Here is a 20823-nt window from a genome sequence, read left to right on the forward strand (position 1 = left end):
CTTCAATAGCCAGACAAAGGAGCTAACGGCTTTACTAACCGTATTCCATTAATCATTATCCAATACTAATGAGCCATCTGGCATTCTTTAACTATCACTTCTTTATTCGACGTGCCTTATTTTTGTTGCATACTTCTAAATTTTTTGTTGTTATCATTCAGCTAGTCCCTCAGTCCGTTTTTAATTGTCTTTTTTACTTTTTACACGTAATTTAAGATGATTAAAAAACATACTTTCACTTATTATTTTCGAAATTATTTTTCTGTATCAAAATTTATAGTTTATATTTTCATTCACAAAAAAAATTTAAAAATTATAAGTGGATATATGTTTGTTAATCACCTTAAGTTACGTGTAAAAAGTAAAAGAGACGACTAAACAGAGACGAAGGTAGTATACTATAACCACTAAAACGATATGATTTGAATAAAAAATTTTCTTCTTTTTAAATAATTAGGCTCCAATGCTTGAAAGATTTTTTGAATAAAGTTTTTCAAAAATTTTATGGAAGATGAGAGTATTTTTTGTGAACAATAGATTTTATCTGGCCACCGTACAATAATAACTTGCGAAGATGTTGGTGCAAGTTATACATACTGAAAACAAATCCGGGAATCTGAAAACAAGAAAACAAATTTTCATTAAAACGGACGACCATGAAACAAGTATATGCAAGTGTATCAAAAATGGTCTCCATCACAATGGTTACATGTGATCCAAAGTAGGCTCCTCGGCGACCGATCAGAAGAATTAAAGTTCAATGATTAAGGAATTCATATTCTAAATTTGAATTCAAAATCCTTGGTTTAGTGAAGATGAAAATTTCAAATCCAGAAATTTAAAATTCAATTGTTTTAAACATTATAATTTATCTTGTGGATAAATTATTGGATAAACTATCTTGAATAAATTTTTCGAGAAAAAAATTCTTGATAAAGATTTCTCAAAAAAAAAATTCATGATTTTCTCAGAAAAAATTATATCTCAAAAAATTTCTCGGGCATGAAGAACTTCTCTAAATAAGTTCTCGAAAATTATCTCTAATAAAAAAAAACTATCTCAAAAAAATATCGGGGAAAAATCACACGAGAAAAAATTTATGATAAAATGTGAGCAACTAATTTTTCCGAAAAATTTCTCTATGAAAATGTGTGTGATCCTATAGGTTACCGGAGGATGAAAAATCAAGGAAAAAGATTATTGTAATTCAAATTACTGCTTTTTGTATGTCATTTTAAATTTGAAATAATTAATTTTTTTTTACGTAGGAACCTGCAGCCGCTACAATTCGGGTGCGCACTGGGTAAACCCACGAGCTCACGTAATAGCCTGCAAACTACGTGAACTAGGTAAACCGCAATTAAGCGACATGCTCTCGTCAAGGTGGCATAATCACAAATTCTGCTTCCTTCGAGAGTTGAACCTGTGACCATGAGGATACAAGTCCCCTCTTTTAACCAGTTGAACCCTTGCGGGCTGAAATAATTACTTTGAAAGTTTACCGGCATGGTATTCATTAATTCTAAATCCAAAGTGTCATATCATTGCAAATACTAGGTTTGATTAATTCTTGGAATTGAAATGAGTTCCAAGTTTCAAAATAGACGTGATGTAAATTCAAGAATTATAGAGCTTACTAAATTTAGGCACAGGTACTACACTTTTAAAACTCGAGATTCCTTTCCTTTTTTTCTTTTAACTTTAAATTCATTGATTAAGGGGTGTATTCATCTGAGATTTTGATGGATTAATAATAATTATATATTTGAATGGATTTATCTGATTTTGATTCTTGATAAAATATCACAGAGTCAATGTAGATTATTTAGGATTTAAGCATATCACTTCAAAATTTCATGGATTATGGTTGTATTTCAAAAAGCATAAAATATACTGAACAATTTGTTAGGAATATGCGAACCTTGATGATAAAGTGTAATTTTACACAAGTAAATATAGCTCATCAATGGATAGCATACTATCTGTAGTATCCGTTGATTAGATAGCCCATCAACGGATGAGATTTTTGTAACATAATATGTATTTTACAATTTAGCAGTTCACATAATAAGTTGAACTACCGGTATAGATTTTAATCTATCACAAATCTGTAATTAGTATGAGAAACTATAAATATTTTAAGTTATGACAATTACCCAAGTGAAATGAATATCAGCGATTAAATCTAAATTATTAACGGATGAAGTATAAAGATTCATCAACTGCTATCCAAATCCATCAATGACTAGTGAAGACAAGCTATCAAATGATAAAAATCAAAGCCATCAACGACCAGTCATTAAGGCTTATCAACGGCTAAGTCAAGCTAATCAGTTGACAACTATAGTGGAAAAAAAAGAGACCGCGGTCACATGGGTTGATCAAATAGTGAAAATTTTATTTTGGAAGCTAAGAAAAATCTGGACTTAAATCAATATTGAAGAACTCAAAACTTGACAAGACAAGTATTTTGAAGAATGTACAAGCTTAAGGAATGAGCAAGGCTGTAGCTTTATTTAGTTATCGAAAGTTAGCTAATCCCCTTTCTGGAAATGTGGTAAACTTAAGATATATAACCAAGTCTTGAATATCATTTTAGGTATCCATTGTCATGTGAGAAGAGAGCTACTTAGAACTATTAAGAACAATCTAGTAAGAGTAAGATCTTAATTTCTTTGTAAGCAAGCGTGTTGATTAAACATGTAGAGTTTTTTAATATATAAATCTCTCAAGTGGAAAAACAAATCCCACCGGAAGTTTTTGAAAGACTATTATTTTCAATTATTTCTATATTATTTATTTCTGTGTGTTTAGTTTGAATACAATCAATAACGTTTCGAAAGGAAGAGATTGTATTCGACCCCCATCTACAATCTTTTCATCCAATTGTATTGTTAAATAACAGTTGGTATCATAACGAACTTCTAACATACAAGAAGTAGAGATCTCAAACAGTCAACTATGGGAAGAAAAGACGATGGTGTGAAGATTTTAATGCTAAAAGGAACATTACTTTCACTGGAAAGTAAAGATGAGAATGAATTTCATGTCTCGTGTTGCTAGTTATATCAACTACATTGAAAAAGGTCCACATGCTCCCATACGAAAAAATGTTACAGTTAAATGGATGGTAGTGAGTCTGAAAATGAAGAGGTTCCAAAAGCTGAATCTGAATACAAAAAGGAGGATGAGGAAGAATTGCATAAGGATAAAAAGACGATTAATATTCTATTCAACGGCCCGAACTCGAACATGTTTTATAATGTCATCAATTGCATTACAACAAAAGAAGTGTGTGACACCATTCAAACTTTGTGTGAAGGAATTGAGCTAGTAAGAGTATTCAAGATGCAATTGTTTGTTCAACAGTCTATAAACACTTTCACTCCAAGTTTGGAAAATCCTTGAGAGATACCTTCAGTAGATTTTGAAAGCTACAATATGCCTTGAAATTATATGGCAGAGTGTATTAGGTAAAAGATTCAAATATCAAGTTTCTAAGGTCTTTGTCAAAAGAGTAGAAGCCTATGATTGTGGATATCAGGCAATCCCATAATTATAATGAGTACACCTTGTTGCTCTCTCCTAATCTATGAGTAGATGATTTAGAACAATCTGCATAAACCTTGGGTACAAACAAACTCCCCTGACCGAGTCAATGCAATTTTAAAATTTATTCATGATCAGATGACCATAATTGATTTTTTACGTTATTTGCAATGACTATCCCTATTTTTTGGTTAAGGGTTGTAATGGTGTGAAATCCTCCGGTCTTGGCAGCAAATACATAATATATTTCTTGCTAATACTATTCTTAGTTGCTCTTTAGTGCTACTATAATTGATACATTAAAATGAAAATTATAATGTGAATATATATTATAGTAGTCTAGCAATTTTCTATTCTAGACTACTACAACAGCATCCTTCTTTGCATCCACATTTAAGGGACATATGTGTCCTCTTATGACAGAAAGCATGGTTGTATATTATCTTCTTATTTTGCTAGAATTGGTAGGTTTCGAGATCTTTAACATATGACTAAGATTTTTTATAGCTTAGCTTCCAAAATTATTGCAACAATTATTTATTCAACCCATATGACTGTTGTCCTTTTCCGTGACTTGCTGTTGTCAATTTATAACTATTAAATTAGCAATTGATATAATAATTTAATAGTCGTTGATGCTTTCTTGAATTATCCATTGACAGTTCATTTTGTGACAGCCATTGATGAGTTGAATAGAGGCTGATAAAAACTTTACTCTCATCGGTTGATACATTGATTATCCATTGATCTTCACTTCACTTGTGCAAGTTTCATTACTTAGAATATTTAAAATTTATCATCCTAAATACACATCTGTTGACAGAACAAATATAATATCAATTGATCAACTAAATTCTATCAACTGCTAAACTGAAAATTGTTAGTTTTGTAATAGTGCCACATCATCCGTTGATGGGATGTCTGATTAACGAATATTACAATTTGTATGCCTCTATTGATCATCTATAAATTAAAATACAAGTTAAAAAATATACATTAAGCATTTTGATTTATCATCAAACTAGACATATTCCTAATAAATTCTTTCTTCTTCCCTACACACATCAAAACCAACTTGATTTGATTTTGATATCCAAGTAGTCTTGGGTTCATTCTTCTTAGAAACCACTTTGGGTTTAGAAGCATTTTCCTCTTTATATTTAGAGGTTTTGAATCCACTTCAACCTCAGAATTATGCTTATGAACCTTAGGCTTAGTAGTGGAATAAGATGCATCATAAATTACAGTATTCATAGGAAACTGATTAGCATATGTAGGATTTATTCCATGCATTTGATTTGAAATTGCAGTCAAATTGAATGCACCAAAAATGGATTTGGAATTAATAACATATTTGATAAAATTATGAAGATGCATTGAGAAACATATGCATAAAAGGCATATGAGCTAATCGCATAGGATTAGGTATGCAAAGATCAGATAAAATGATTTTGCAGTTATTAGCCGTATGATTTACACTACCACATTTTAAAAAAAAAATTCCTAACAGCATTTCTATCAGGTGTGTAGTAATTCTTCTTATTGACCCTACTTTGTCATTCCTAGTGTTATTCTTCTTGTTGCTCACATTTTTCACTATGTCTAACATATCTTTTAATTGCTTATGGGATAATTGACCTATGTTCCCTCTATTAGCATTCTTAGTCTCGTTGGATTCTCCAACAAAATTCTTATTAGTGGGCTCAAACTTCTTCTTAAGCTTTTCAAACTTCTCTCATCAACTGCTACCGGATTCTTGAACAGATAACTCTCATCCGGTGATGGATTATCCGTCAGCGGATGATCACTATCCGTTAATTCATCATCTTCTTTTTCTTATAAAATCTTTTTGTTCATATTCCAAGCATTCTTGCTCTTTTCTTCAAGAACTTGAGTAGCAAACCTGTTCTCAAGAATATTCATAGAGTTTTTTTTTATTTAGCAATAATCTCTTGCTCCCTTTCTAACTACTTTTTAAGAATGTCTTCTTTTTCGGCACCACCACTGACTCATCCATGGCAACACTAACTTCCTTTTTGAATTTCTCAAGCTGAACTAGCTCAGATTCTAGTTTGCCGTTTCTCTCAACAAACAAATCATTACCCCCTTTAATTATAACATTTTCCTTGTTTATGATTTTAGAGAAACTCCAAGATTGTAAATCTCATTAGACGTATCATTAATGATTTTTTTACATTCAATATTAGTTAAATTAAAAGTGTTAGTGGTTTTTACCCATCCACTGCTTGTAGCATTGGAATCCTCATCACCCTTGGCCATTAGGGCAAGATTGACAAGTAGCTCATCATAAGAGTCATCCCCATCAACTGCACAATCTTTATCTTCAGTGATGAATGCTCTCTCCTTTTGTTCCAAGAGTTCAAAATATTTCTTTCTATAATAAAAACTATCAGTTGGTGTGATCTTCTTCTCAATTGGAGGGTTTCTAACATTTTGAGAACTGCCCAACTGATCACAGTTGTAGCATTTAAATTTTGATATGTCAACCAAATTTGAAGATCTTGATTGACCACTTCTTTTAAATGGTCTAGGTGCAGTAACATTTCTTTTAAACTTTAATTAAGAGAATTTCCTGGACATAAAAACTAGATGGTTCATCTATATCATGAAGTTCATCATGAGTGGAGAATTCATTATCTTCTTCAGCTAGATTTCATTTGACTTTTCCAACATTTGCTCTACCTTCACAAGCCTCCATACTTGGTGTAGCTTTAACAATAACAGCCTTTAGTGCACTTTCCTGTTCTTCAGTCTTTCCAGCCATTAAGACCACAATTTTCTCTTTCTTGGAGCCCTTCTCTATCTCTTCATCATGCTGAATCTCAAGTTCATAGGTCTGGAGTATACCATACAGGTTATCAAGGTATACTCATTAAAAATTGGGCTTGCCTTAGAGCCATTATCAGAGGCTTCCACTCTTTGGGAAAATATCTTAAGAACTTGAGAATTGACACCTTAACAAAATAAAGCCTATCATAGAGTTTTAATGCATTTAACAGTTTTTGAAACCTACTAAACACATCATTCAAGGATTCACTGGTCTTGAATTGTAAATGCTCATATTGTCGTACAAATAACTACATTTTATTTTCTATTACTTGCTTGGTGCGCTCACATAGGGGTTGAATAGTATCCAACACTTTTTTAGCAGTGGTGCAATTGATAAAATTGTCAAACATATCAGCATCAATGCAATTTGACAGTATGTTCATGGCCTTCTTATCTTTGTGCACCGTTTTCTCATCTTCTTTTGTGAATTTAGATATGTTCTTTGGCACTTCTTCATCCTCGGACTCATTACCATCAAGTTTATTTTAACAGGAACATGTGGACTTTTTCTCAATACAATTTATGTAAGTTGTATCAAATGAAAGGAGATGCATCATCATCTTCACTTTCTAGTGAAAATAGTATTTCTTCTCAAGCATTGGAATATTGACTCCTTCATCCTTTCTTTCCATTGTTGATTGTTTGAGATCTCTTTATTTCTTGGTATATTAGAAGCATACCCTGATAACAATTGTTATTTAACGATTTAGATTGTAGCTGGGAGTTGACTACACTCTTACTAAATTTATTACATTTTCGAACTAAGATTGTATTCAAAACAAGAATTATTTAAAGTGCATAAACATAAATAATAAACAAGAGGCTTTCAAAATTTCAAGTGGATTGTTTTTGTCCACTTGAGGATTTTTATATTGAAGAACCTCTTAAGTAATATCTACTTGGCTGCTTACAAGAAAATTGAAGAGCTAAACTTACAAAATATTTCTTGCTAAAATATTCTTGGTTGCTCTTCAATGCTTTTGTAATTGATACATTGAAAATGAAAATTACAATCTTAATAATACTAAAGTAGATAGCTATTTCCTATACTAGTACAGATACCAGCCTCCAACTCCATTCTTTGCATCCACATTTTAAGAAAATATGTGTCATATAAGACAGAAAGCATGCCTGCATATTTCCTTGTTTTGCTAGAATGGTAGGCTTCAAATTCTTCAATATATGACTAAGCTTCTTTATAGCTTAGCTTCCAAAACTGTTACAACAATTCTCTATTCAACCCATGTGACGGCATTTTTTTACTTGTTGTCAATTAAATAACTATTAAATTAGCAGTTGATATACTAGTTCAATAGCCGTTGATGCTTTCTTGAATTACTAGCCTTTAACCCCGTGCGAAGTACGGGCGGGTATATAATTTTATAATTCATTTTTAAATTTTAACATAATTTTATTAATATTTTAGTATTAATGAGTTGAATTTGAATTAAATTATATTAATCAATTGATTATACTTCCTCACGAAAATTTAGTTTTTATAATATATTATCTTTTTATAGTATAGTATACTAGGGTCGCGCTCAAGAGAGAACCACTCCTTAAAATAGAACCATAGAACCACTAGGGTTCTGCTGCAGAACCCTATATTTTAAATAGATTTTTAGGATCTAAATCTAAATACATGTTTTTTTCATGTTTTTTCATCGTTGTGTGTGTTCAAAAATAATTTAAAAATATAATCCATAGATATTGACATTTTTTTTGTGAAGTTCTGTTGCAGAACTCCAACTAATACTTAAGTTCTGCTGCAGAACCCTTGCCTAATAAGGTAAGGGTTCTATGGTTCTCTCTCTAATGGTTCTCTCTGGTAGATTAATTGATAGTTCATTTTGTGATAAGTCGTGGATGAGTTGAATATCAGTTGATGGAAACTTTACTTATCATTCGTTGATACTTTGATTAGCTGTTGATCTTCACTTCACTTTTGCAAGTTTCATGACTTTTAATATTTACAATTTGTCATCCTGAATATATATCAGTTGACAGGACACTTATAATATCAATTGATCAACTAAATTCTATTAACTGCTAATTGAGAATTGCTAGTTTTATTATATTAGCCACGTCATCCGTTTATAGATTCTCTGATCAACGGATACTACATTAAGGGTTCGTTTGGTTCGTGGGTTTCTGGAATGAGGTTTAGGGTTTGTCCATTCCAAACCCATACCTGGTGTTTGGTTGAGAAAAACAAAATTTGAAACCAATACCTTAAACCCCCAAGGTATGGGTTTTTGATACCCAAGTGGGGAGGTGGGTATGAGATGGGGATATGAGCTATATTCATTTCTTATTTTTTTTCCCTCTCTTTAAGTAATAAATATTAATGTTTGATACAAAATTAAATCAATGATGCAAAAATATATGACAATAATAATTTTATTAATATTTTTAATTAATATATATTAATAACTTATTTTTTTCTAAAAATTATATATATTGATTCCAGCACTCAACCAAACACATGATATCAGATATGATACCTCAAACCCATACCAGTTTAACCCAATTCCTCATTCCAACCCGATACCACTCCTCGAACCAAACGACCCCTAAGTATGCCATTCGTTGATCAGTTACAGAATAAAAAATAAAAATACAAGTTAGAAATACAATTTGTGTCTTGACTTATATAACATCCTAGACCCGCAACTAGATGCATACCGGACCCAACAACCCACCACAGGTCGGCCCAAAAGTGCTAGCAAATTGGTATACATTAGTTATTTGCTTGTTCTTGTAAAGGCCCAAATACTCTTTACCTAACCGATGTGGGATGTTACAAACACCCCCTCGTATACGCTCGACGTCCTCGTCGAGGACACAATCAAACTTACAGGACCCGGGCAGTGCCTTGGCACTTCTGGGCGGGTAGAGCTCTGATACCATTTATAACATCCCAAACCCGCAACTAGATGCATACCGGACCCAACAACCCACCACAGGTCGGGCCAAAAGTGCTAGCAAATTGATATACATTAGTTATTTGCTTGTGCTTTTAAAGGCCCAAATACTCTTTATCTAACCGATGTGGGATGTTACAAACACCCCCTCTTATATGCTCGACGTCCTCGTCGAGGACACAATCAAACTTGCGGAACCCGGGCAGTGCCTTGGCACTTCCGGCCGGGTAGAGCTCTGATACCATTTATAACATCGCAAACCCGCAACTAGATGCATACCGGACCCAACAACCCACCACATGTTGGGTCAAAAGTGCTAGCAAATTAGTATACATTAGTTATTTGCTTGTGCTTATAAAAGCCCAAGAACTCTTTATCTAAGCGATGTAGGATGTTACAACTTATGATCAAACTTAACATATTCCTAACACAAACCATTATATAAGATGTTGTACTTTACAAACACAAACTATCCTATAGTCCTTTTTATTTAACTCTGACGTTTTATTTCAAGACATTAGTACATATTAATAAAAATTATGATTTAAAATATATGAAAAGTAATAAAAATTATAATTTAAAATTAATCGAAAAACACATTAGTACATATCAATACTTGAAAAATATCTACATATAGATAATAAAAATATTTATTATTTTATTAACAATTAAAATATAAAAAATAGTAAAAACTAAATTTTATAAAAAATATAATCAGTCAGTTAATATTTATAATCAAATTTTAATTTATAATATTGAAATCACTAACAAAATAATGTTAAAAATATAATTAAAGTAACAAATTTCAAAATATAAACTCGTGACACCGGTTCAACAATTGAGTCGAACTTCACAACTTTTCACGTTACGCTACAGAGTCTGGGAATAAATTGAGTCGCGTATAATTTTGGATTTAAGGCCGTAATTTTGATTAGGGGGTTAACCTCGAAAACACCACTATTATTTTCACATATCCCCTCTTCTCTTTTTCGATCCTCCACTTTTTCTCACACACACACACACATCACTAGCAACGCTCTCACCGTCGTCTCACAGATCCGCTCTTCGTCTTTAATTTCCGGTAATCATTTCCCTCTCTCTCTCATTTCGTATCTACACATATATCTCTTCAATTTTATCTATCTATGTGTGTGCCTCTTGAATTCGAGGTACTTGTCAAGTTAGGGTTTAAAGCGCCGCTACGTTCTTATTTCTTCTTGCGATACCGTAAATTTTCGATTCAGAAATTAGGTATCTGTGCATTTTTGTGATTGAATTTTTCTGTGGCGCTTTGGAAGCAGTGACTCGATATGTTTTTATATCTCTTTCGCTTGTTTTTTCCTTTTACTACTTTTGAAGTGCTTGTTTCGTTGCCTTTCTTTAATTAATTGATACTTGTACAGTATACGTTGTACATTTGTGTCGAATGTTGATTATTTTTGATATTTTTGCATTCTGTATATGGATGCAACGGTGAAGTTCTTGTATATGCATATAATGTCGCTCAAGTGAGGGTGAGGTGGCAACTTATATATATGCAAAATTTTGAGTTGATTGTTTTCGGTTCTTGTCTTTGATCAGTTTAGGCCGGAGAAATTATGTATGATTTACTTATGTCAATGTTTTGTGATTCTTTTTTTTCTCTCCAATTTAGGTTGTAAATTTCTGTGATAGATTGAAGCCCGCCTCTTTCTTGAGAGGAATGAGGTTTCAAAAGCGGAGTCTTATTATATAATTTTTCTAGAGACTTCCTAGTCTATTGCGCGAACTAGTTGGTATTTGGGGTAGTGTGCAACATGATTACTCTTTACATTGAAAGAAAATAGTACTTATTAACAAGTGAGGTACAATTAGAGGAGTTGTATTCTTGTAGATGATTGTCAACTTTCAATGTGTACTTTTGTATGCACATTTATTTCTCTCTGTGCGAAGCTTTGTTAATTGTAGAGTATCAACTTGTTCTTGAATGCCCGCTTTTGTTGCATCTTGTCTTTTGTATATATTGCACATGGCAGACCATGTTAAATCATATGGTTTTGTCACGTTCCTTGTGTGTTTTATATGCCTGCTCTAATCGTGTTCCTTTCTACAGATTGTACGCGGATTGTTTGCAGTGATTACATAATCGAAACCAGAATTATCTTGCCTGCACATAGAAGAAAAGCCGCTACTTGAGTTGGAACGATTTTCTGCATGACCTTTTGATGTTTATGCGATGTCAGGGTTACTAAATGTACTCCTCCATCTTTTAGATATGCAAACATTTCATTGACTTGTTCTTATTGCTAGTAATCTCCACTCTATTTTGTGTATAAGAAATTGTTGTTGCACAGTGGCTTATTTGCTCTGGTCACATTGTTTTTTTCTTTCTCTACACCTTGACCCCAAAATATACTTGTGCACTGCATGCTGCAGCAGTATATATATTCATTGAAGAATTATGTTGACAGACTGTATTATTTGTTATTGAAGTATGATTCTTGAGGAGTCTGATTCACATTTTTGATTCAAATTCCTTATGGTAGAATATATATCAATAAATCTATGCACCATGCATAAAAATCATGATATTTATTTCCTAATGATATTGTGACATGTATATTATCATTCTAATTTTCACTTGCTGAGAAATCTAATGCTACTTGCATTTGAGTATTGACTATATAACATACTTGAGTGCACATGTATATATGTCAACCGGAAATCCTTGAAATGTCGGTGCTACGAATGATTTTGAAGCAAATTTCGGTATCACATTGCTCTCGTTGAATTATATTATATTAAGGTATTATATGTCTTTTTTCTGTGAATATTGCAGTATGATGGAATTTGATCATATGTATTCTAGTCTTTTGTAACCTTTCTTGAGTGAAATCTATCAATTCTTGTGAGCATGGCTTTAATTACTAGTATATACTTCTGCAAATATCGGCCTGAACTAGCGCTTGAGCAATTCTTTATTATTATTTTTTTGGGAAATGGCTTGTTTGCATGCATCGCTATGAGCTGAATCTTTGGGACACTGATATCATTTTCTTGGCAAAATAAGCAAGGGAAGCATGTTTAATCAATTTTTATAGGTTCTCTTGGCAATATTATAATGCTAGAAGTTTGTGTGTGTCCTCTATTTGCAATTTTGGTACAAAAGCTCTATGCATAGTAAAGGTGCTGAAGTACCGCAAGGATCTAAGCAGGGTTTAAATTTTTTTGGACCTATTTGATGTTTGTAATTTGTTTCAATACACGCACAAGGTATTGGTGTTCATGTTTTGGGTTACAAGTTACAACTGTCAGATATAAGTAATATTTACTCTCTCAACTCTTGGATAAATATCGCTGGTGTGTAACAGAAGTGGTTGACGGTACTTCATGATTTGCTCTAGATGTTATTTAAAGAATGCATGTTTCTTTCACTAACAATTATGAATTGATGAAACTTGCAGTCATCTTTCAACGGTTCAGCTTCAAATCTTCAGGAAAATACAGGCCGCTCATTTGCAAATTCGTTTTCTTCTCAATCTGGTGCAGCTTCTCCTGTTTATCATCACACCGGTTAGTGGATTTGCAGGCTTAGTTTTTTTTTTCTTTTTTCTTTTAATTCTGATACCCTATCTAGTTGTAAATCCTTTTTTTTGTTCCTTTCAGGAAATCTTCAGGGCTTACAAAACATTCATGGGAGTTTCAACGTTCCCAACATGCAGGGAACACTTGGGTCAAGGAACACAACGATAAACAATATTCCATCAAGTAATGTTCAACAAGCAACAGGAAACCTTTCTGGTGGAAGATTTGCATCAAACAATTTGCCCGTTGCTCTTTCTCAGGTATATTTAGTAAGTTTTGTGAACAATGGAGCACACAAGTTTCTTGTAGCAATTCTCAATATGTAATTAATCTTTATATTAGGCTAATCCAGTTGAGCAAAACCGGTAGATAATGAACAGGCACAAGACATTTGAGTGGCATATAATATAGAATTATAACATTCTTAGCACAATACAATATCAATGCTTGTGAGCTTAAAATTAGTTGCTTGTTTAATGCTGCTACTGGTCTTAATATTGCAGATATCACATGGTAGTGCACATGGTCACTCTGGGATGACGAATAGGAGTGCCATGGGTGTTGTTGGAAATCCTGGTTATGGAAGTACTGCAAATGGCATTGGTGGTTCAATTCCTGGGATCCTCCCAACATCTGCAGCAATCGGAAACCGTAGTGCTGTTGCGGGGCTGGGAGTTTCTCCAATGTTAGGGAATGCTGGTCCTCGTATAACAAGTTCAGTGGGGAACATGGTTGGAGGAGGCAACATTTCGAGAAATTTGAGTTCGGGTGGGGGATTATCCGTTCCTGGTTTTGCTTCACGGTTAAATCTTACAGGGAATAGTGGTTCTGGAAATCTGAATGTGCAAGGGTCAAATAGATTAATGAGTGGAGTTCTTCAACAAGGTATATGTCATGCACTTATTTCTTAATTTTTGGATGGTGAAGTTTAAATTTTGAGATCATCAGGAATTTTTCATGTATCATGTAATTCTAAAAACTATCATGTTTTTTTTCCAATATTTAGAGGAACATGTCAGTAAATTGTTTGGATGCACATCTCTGTACAGATATGTAGATATAACAAAGTTTCAGGTCAAAGAATCTTAGTTGTATGTGCAATTATTTCTTAGATGCTTGGTGTAGACATAATTTCTAGCAGAGGACAAAAATAATTGGGTAAACATGATTACAGCTGGATGTGTGTACGAACCGTCATTGAACTTGGATTCAACAATGATGGTTTCAGTGAAGGATATAAAATTTTCAACAATAAGACAGATACTCCTATATAATTGTATTCGGCTGCTGTGCACATGTTCTTTGAGACATCATATGTGGAAAGAAATAAGTTGTGGTGGGATCTGAATGTTTATGGAATTAATTACTGTTGCAGATGATTATTGCATCCCAAATCCCAATTGAGTCTAAAAGTTTTGTATCAGAAATTGTTGATACCTATTATAAAATGAAGAAATGATAATCATACATGTGTTAGATGTTATTATGATTTTTATGCAAGTCAACTGGATTTTTTTAGCCTTTGCCTTCATGGCTCGAGCCCAGGGCCCGCAGTGCTAAAAAGTTTAAGGTTTAGTCAAGCTTTAAAAGTTCTATTTGTATTTGTTAATTAAAGCATACCTATTACTTTCTTTTCTTGGTTACATTATACAACGTTCCTATATGCACTTCTAGAATGTATTCAATGATATTGAATTTAACCTGGTCTGTAAACTCTTTAATATGTACAGTGATGTTTGTGAGTAGAGATCAGTGCATTTTATTTGGGGATTGGTATATGTGTAATAATAATGGCCACTATTGGATTCAGCTTCTCCACAGGTAATATCTATGTTGGGAAACTCCTATCCTAGTGGTGGTCAGCTATCTCAGAATCATGTTCAATCAGTTAACAGTATGAACTCAATGGGGATGTTGAATGATGTGAACACCAATGATGGAGCTCCTTTCAACATAAATGATTTTCCCCAGCTGACCAGTCGACCAAGTTCTTCTGGAGGACCTCAGGGGCAAATAGGTACCTTGATATGTTCTTTAATCCCACTAAATGATTTTAGCTTAAGCACTTCTAATATTAAACATCAAAACAATGAATGTTTCAGGTTCATTGCGAAAACAGGGCCTTGGTGTCAGTCCAATTGTTCAGCAAAATCAAGAGTTTAGCATCCAAAATGAAGATTTTCCGGCATTGCCTGGATTTAAAGGTGCATATACAGACAAATATTTAAAGTTACAATTGCACCAATACAAACATTGGCTTGTGTGACCTAGGAGCAATATGCATGTCATTACTCCTTTCTCTTTTACTCTGTAATAGAATTTATCCGTTGCGTTACTAATATTATACTAGCTAATAACCCGTGATTACACAGGTGTTATATATATATATATATATATATATATATATATATATATATATGGGTAGCACTCCATAGCATACTCTTTTATATAGAGTTACGTAGCACACCATTATAAATATATACATAATATATATTCTATTATATTTTTTATGGAATATAATTACAAATTTTGATTATTAAACTGGAAATGAAGTTATACAATTTTTTTGTTCCAAAAATCATCTAAAATTATGCAATATCTAAACATGATTCTATAACAGAATAATAATCATCCAGAATTATTCTGTTGTAGAATCAGTTTCGAAAATATACTATTTTTCATCAAATTTTAAGTGTTAAATTACTTAAAATAGATATATATTATAGTATTCTAAATTAGAATCACGTTTTATATGTATTCTATAATAGAATTTATAATAAAATTGATGATTTACAATGGTGTACTATGTAACTCCATATAAGGAGTACCTCCCTGGAATGTTGACACACACACACACACACACACACACACACACACATAATAGTTTTATATAACCAACGACCAAACTTTTGCATATTCGGCTTCCTTAATTATAGTGGAGATTTGTCCAAATTTTAGAAGAATTACTCATGCCAAACAATTGATCATTAAAGGCAATCATAAGTTTAAATAAGCAAAAGTCTTTGATATTTCCTATGCTCAAACTTCACGTTAACTGGTTTAATCGTTTAGTCATACATAGTCAACTTGGATTACGAAAGCAAACCCAATGGCCTTCCCATTACAAAATGTTAATGAAGCGTTGGTGCCTTGCTGCCTTAAGTTTTCTAACCCCGACTTCTTGGGGGCAGGTTGGTAGGCAAAGCAGTCCTCAAAAGAGAGTGCACTGTAAAAAATAAAATAAAATCATATATACAATGAATAGTTACTAAATATTATCACAACTGGGAACGCTAGGTAAATTACATCGTCTAAAACATCAACGTTATACAATCCTGTTACATAATAGTGAAGGAAACTCATATTCTACTGACATGAATTTTGTTCATTTTAGGACTCTGTTGGTCTGGGCAGAGTAATCCGTTGCCTTGTCATATTTAACAAATGGCTTAAAACAGAAATATATTTGATTTTAGAATGCCTTTCTGTGATTTTTCATCAATAAATTCATGTAATGTTTCGAATACGTGTCTATTTAATCATTACCATAGAATTTACAATGAAAAGATAAAGAGAGTAATATCTTAGATAAATACTTCTACCCATCAGCTTGTTTTAATAAATCCTATCTTTGTTCTCTCTATACTTCCCTGTGCATCTAGTTTTCATTTGGAATACAAAACCAATTGAAACTTTTGTCATGATCTGAAATTAGCTTGATCAACCAAAGCTTAATTCAATCTGGTTCGTTTAAACCATGAAGACTAAAATAGTTCATCTTTTCTGAGGATTTAGTTCATGCTAATGCCAATTTGGTCACATGCATTTTAGAGACATTGTTTCTTCTCTCATTTGATTTTTGAACTTAGGTGGAAATGCCGAGTTTTCTATGGACATTCACCAGAAAGAACAACTCCATGACAGTAATGTATCTATGATGCAGCCTCAGCACTTCTCTGTAAGTTTTTGCGCTACTGTTATACTTATGAATTTTCTGATGCTTTATGTTTAATAAATTTGCACCCACTATTCAGATGGGAAGATCTGCTGGATTTAACTTGGGAGGGTTTTCATCTCATCACCCACAACAAAAGCAACATGCTCCCTCAGCAAGTAGCAGCAGTGTCTCCTTTTCAAATGTAAACAACCAAGACCTGCTCCATATGCATGGTTCCGACTTGTTCCCCTCGTCACATTCTAACTTTCATTCACAGGTGCGTAAGCAGTGTGTCTAGATTTTTTCCCCAGAGCACCTTATGCCACTCATCAAAAACTCCATGATTCTCTAGTAGTTCTGCTTTGCTAGTTTACAAATTTTTATAAACTTGCTAGTGTCTTACTAATATTCCGGTCTTCTTTCTTCTTAATTTTTACTAGTGTGGTGGCTGGTGGTTAGATCTTGTCATTGAATCAAAATAAAATATGTGTTTATGTTCTCTCATTGCTGTTGGAAGGAAATAATTTGTTGCAGTCAAAGTGGTTAATCACAGGATCCCCACTTCTTTCCTTCTTAAGATGCTTCTGCTGGCCTATGTTTTTCTGTCGCTCAGATTTTCTTAAAGCATCGTAGCGTTACCAAATATTGCGTTTAATAGCTTCATTGGCTTATGCAAATATACCTGTTCCGTGAGTCTGCACTGATGTTCTTTTTCACCCAGTGATTAGTACACCTAAGAAACCAGTTGATTTAACACTTACATAGTGTTTTGTTGAGGTAGAAGGTGATGTGAACAAAAGGATACATTGTAAAATAAATTGAAGGTGGGAGAGAATAATAAACCATCGAGGATACAAGAGGTTTTTTTTTTTTTTTTTTTTTTTTTGTGGGGGGGGGGGGGGGGGGGGTTGAGGAGTGTAGGAATTATGGAAGTGAGAGAATAGAGTGAGCTAAAACCGTGTGAGGAAGAATGGATCGTAGCATAATCTAGTGATTAGTATAAAATAACCAAGCACCACACTAGAATCATTGATATGGTTATCATAACGAGGGCCACAATTTTCCTGGACAACGTTATTTATTATGCAAGAGCAATATGTTTAATGGAGAAATCAACTGCCATCCCTCTCAATCTGTGCTTATTATTATTATAATTCTTTTAATGCATTTCTATACTCTATTAGATAGCTTATTATTATTATGATTATATTTTTTTTGGTGTAGACTGTGGGTATACATCTTAAGAGTTCTAATTATAGCTGTTTCTTAATTTATATTGGCTCAGACCACAGGATCCTCAGGCATAGGGTTACGGCCCCTTAATTCTCCAAATTCTGTTTCTGGTATGGGATCATATGACCAGCTTATGCAGCAATACCAACAGAACCAAAATTCATCCCAGTTTCGCCTCCAACAAATTTCTGCGGGCAGTCAGTCACATAGGGATCAGGGCATTAAGTCTGTGCAGACTGCACAAGCTCCTTCAGATCAATATGGTTTGCTCGGCTTGTTGAGCGTAATAAGGATGAGTGACCCTGATCTTACATCTCTTGCTCTTGGAATTGATTTGACAACGCTTGGATTAAACTTGAATTCTGCAGAAAATCTGCACAAAGGATTTGGTTCCCCCTGGTCTGATGAGCCTGCCAAGGGTGATCCAGAGTTTGCTGTGCCCCAGTGTTATTATGCCAAACAACCACCTTCCCTATATGTATGCCACTCGTAGATCTCATTTTTTGACTACTTCAGTGATCTTTTATTTGCACTTTCTAATCAATGTTTCTTAAATATTTGTGATTGCAGCAAGTCTATTTTTCAAAGTTCCAGTTGGACACATTGTTCTATATATTCTACAGGTGTGTATCGCAACTCAAATCTCTTATTAATCTTTTTTGGTCATTCTGGATCACAGAACTAATCTGTATTTGTACGTTTTAATGCAGCATGCCAAAAGAGGAGGCACAATTATATGCTGCAAATGAATTGTATGTTTACGCAGTTATGACCATACTTTGCTAATTCTTATGTTAAGCTTGTATTGTTGAAGATTATTATTCCAGCACCACTGTGGACACCAGCTCTACATTCCAATTAGTTAGCGTCGGGGCTCCACTGCTGTTTCTCATTGCTGTTTCATTTAATGTTGGCAGATATCACAGGGGATGGTTTTATCACAGAGAGCAGCGGTGCTGGTTTATGCGGGCAGCCAACATGGAGCCTTTGGTGAAGACAAACACATATGAAAGAGGGTCTTATATATGTTTTGACCCAAATACATGGGAAACAATTCGCAAGGTTGGTGCTCTTTTGTGGTGTACCCCCCCTGATTTGTTATAAACTTTTAATTGATACTAGTACCCTAATCGGATAATTTCTTTTTGCGGCTACAGGATAGTTTTGTTGTCCACTATGATTTGCTGGAAAAGAGACCTGCTCTACCTCCGCATTGAAATCAGTCTTAGATTTTGATGTAAAGTATCAGTTTTTTTTTATCGATCATTGGTTAGAAAGCCAGAGTCAGTTTGCAGATTTAGTTTTCCCTGAGTTTCACAATTGTAACTTGTAAGCAGCTACTAATCAGCATTTCTAGTAAAATGTTTAAACGTATATCAGTATTGCATACAAAATTAAAATCAGAAAACATTTGAATTGAAACGTTCGGGTCATCTAGATTTTGTTGATAAATTTTATCTAGTTAAGTTTATTTCTTGAAATGCTGAAGCTAAAATAGTATCTTGCTGCTGTATCCAAATGTAATATGATCCACCCAATCAGGATTTCAAATTACAAATGAACGTTCTTCTCCTTCCTACTCCTGAGGGAAGTTTAAGAGCTATATAATATGTTAGAGCAGATAGATGGTGAGCTTCTGTGTTCATCAAGCTATGGAGGAAGAAGTGAAATTCTCGCTTTTCAATTCAAGCTGGAAGAAGGAAAATTTTGAACTTTTAATTTAGCAGGTAAATTACTTAATGTGTGAATGCATTTACTGCTTTTGCAATTTGAGTCTTGAGACCTAGAGTAAGAAGCAGTTTCAGTTGTTGCAAATAAGCTTCTATATTGAATTGAATTGTTAAATAGGCTGTTACACACACACACCCACACATTATATATATATAGAGGGTTACTCCAGTGAGAACTTCTTAAAATGAGAACCGTGAGAACTTCCTTAATTTATCATATTTTGGCTAATCTAAACATCAAACTAGTGGGTACCCAATATAAAAAATGTATATAAAACTAATCTCTTCCTAGCTATTCAAAAAAAAAAATTCAAAAAAAAAGTCCACTGTCACGTCATCAGTGATTTTTTTTTTTTTTTTTTTTTTTTTTTTTCGGCTAGCTAGGTGGAGACCTTAATGATATACATTTTTTGTGAAGGTGCCCCTGGCGGGGCCCTTCAAATTAATGAGATTTTGATAAATTACAAAAGTTCTCACGGTTCTCATTTTAAGAAAGTTCTCATTTGAGCAAGTGCCTATATATATATATATATATATATATATATATATATATATACAAAAGTTATTTGGAGTCTTATAATTTTTTGGAGTCTTGGAGTCCAAATCCAAGCCATCCATTTTGAATTAATCCAATGGATGGTAGTAATATCTGTTTTGTTTTTAAAATATATAATTTTTTTATTTCATACATTTAGCCACGGTACTCTGTTTTGTTGGTCTTGTCTGTGCGTGCAACGTGAATCACGCGACAGTTACTTACATGAATATTTTTAGGAGTTCAGTTTGCATTTCTGTCCTGCAACATTTGTATCATTTTTTAATTTCTTTTCACTATTTCGTCTTTGTACAAGGATCGACGATAACATCTTCCATTTGCAGCACATTACTTATTTCTTCCTAAAAAATGTCTAATAACACATACCTTCGTTTATGTTATACAATCATGTATATCTTGCAACTTGTTACTCCATTGATTGCTTATGTTCTGCACTTTTATCCTGTACTTCTATCATCCCTCTTGTGATACAATCCACAC

At 33.3% G+C, this 20823-nt stretch overlaps 1 protein-coding gene and 1 non-coding gene across 2 annotated transcripts; one reads left to right on the plus strand and one right to left on the minus strand.

Moving 5' to 3' along the window:
* The first annotated feature begins 10238 nt into the window (after positions 1-10238).
* On the plus strand, positions 10239-19479 carry LOC108209819 (probable NOT transcription complex subunit VIP2). Its single transcript, XM_017380953.2, has 14 exons — positions 10239-10404; positions 11416-11556; positions 12767-12875; positions 12969-13147; positions 13391-13772; positions 14698-14904; positions 14990-15091; positions 16757-16845; positions 16922-17101; positions 18110-18535; positions 18628-18680; positions 18768-18809; positions 18975-19119; positions 19215-19479. The coding sequence occupies exons 2-14, from the start codon at positions 11539-11541 to the stop codon at positions 19272-19274; spliced, it is 1992 nt and encodes a 663-aa protein (XP_017236442.1). The 5' UTR covers positions 10239-10404; positions 11416-11538; the 3' UTR covers positions 19275-19479.
* On the minus strand, positions 12795-12875 carry LOC135151001 (small nucleolar RNA snoR35). Its single transcript, XR_010289454.1, has one exon. It is a non-coding gene; the product is annotated as a small nucleolar RNA snoR35 (small nucleolar RNA).
* Positions 19480-20823: the final 1344 nt, after the last annotated feature.

Source organism: Daucus carota, chromosome 2 (assembly GCF_001625215.2).
Source record: "Daucus carota subsp. sativus chromosome 2, DH1 v3.0, whole genome shotgun sequence".
Taxonomy (NCBI): domain Eukaryota; kingdom Viridiplantae; phylum Streptophyta; class Magnoliopsida; order Apiales; family Apiaceae; genus Daucus; species Daucus carota.

Excerpts from the sequence above, each read along its gene's own strand:
- LOC108209819 (XM_017380953.2), top strand. Across the intron at positions 13,773-14,697 it reads GAGTGGAGTTCTTCAACAAG|CTTCTCCACAGGTAATATCT; the intron begins GTATATGTCATG and ends TATTGGATTCAG. Across the intron at positions 14,905-14,989 it reads AGGACCTCAGGGGCAAATAG|GTTCATTGCGAAAACAGGGC; the intron begins GTACCTTGATAT and ends TGAATGTTTCAG.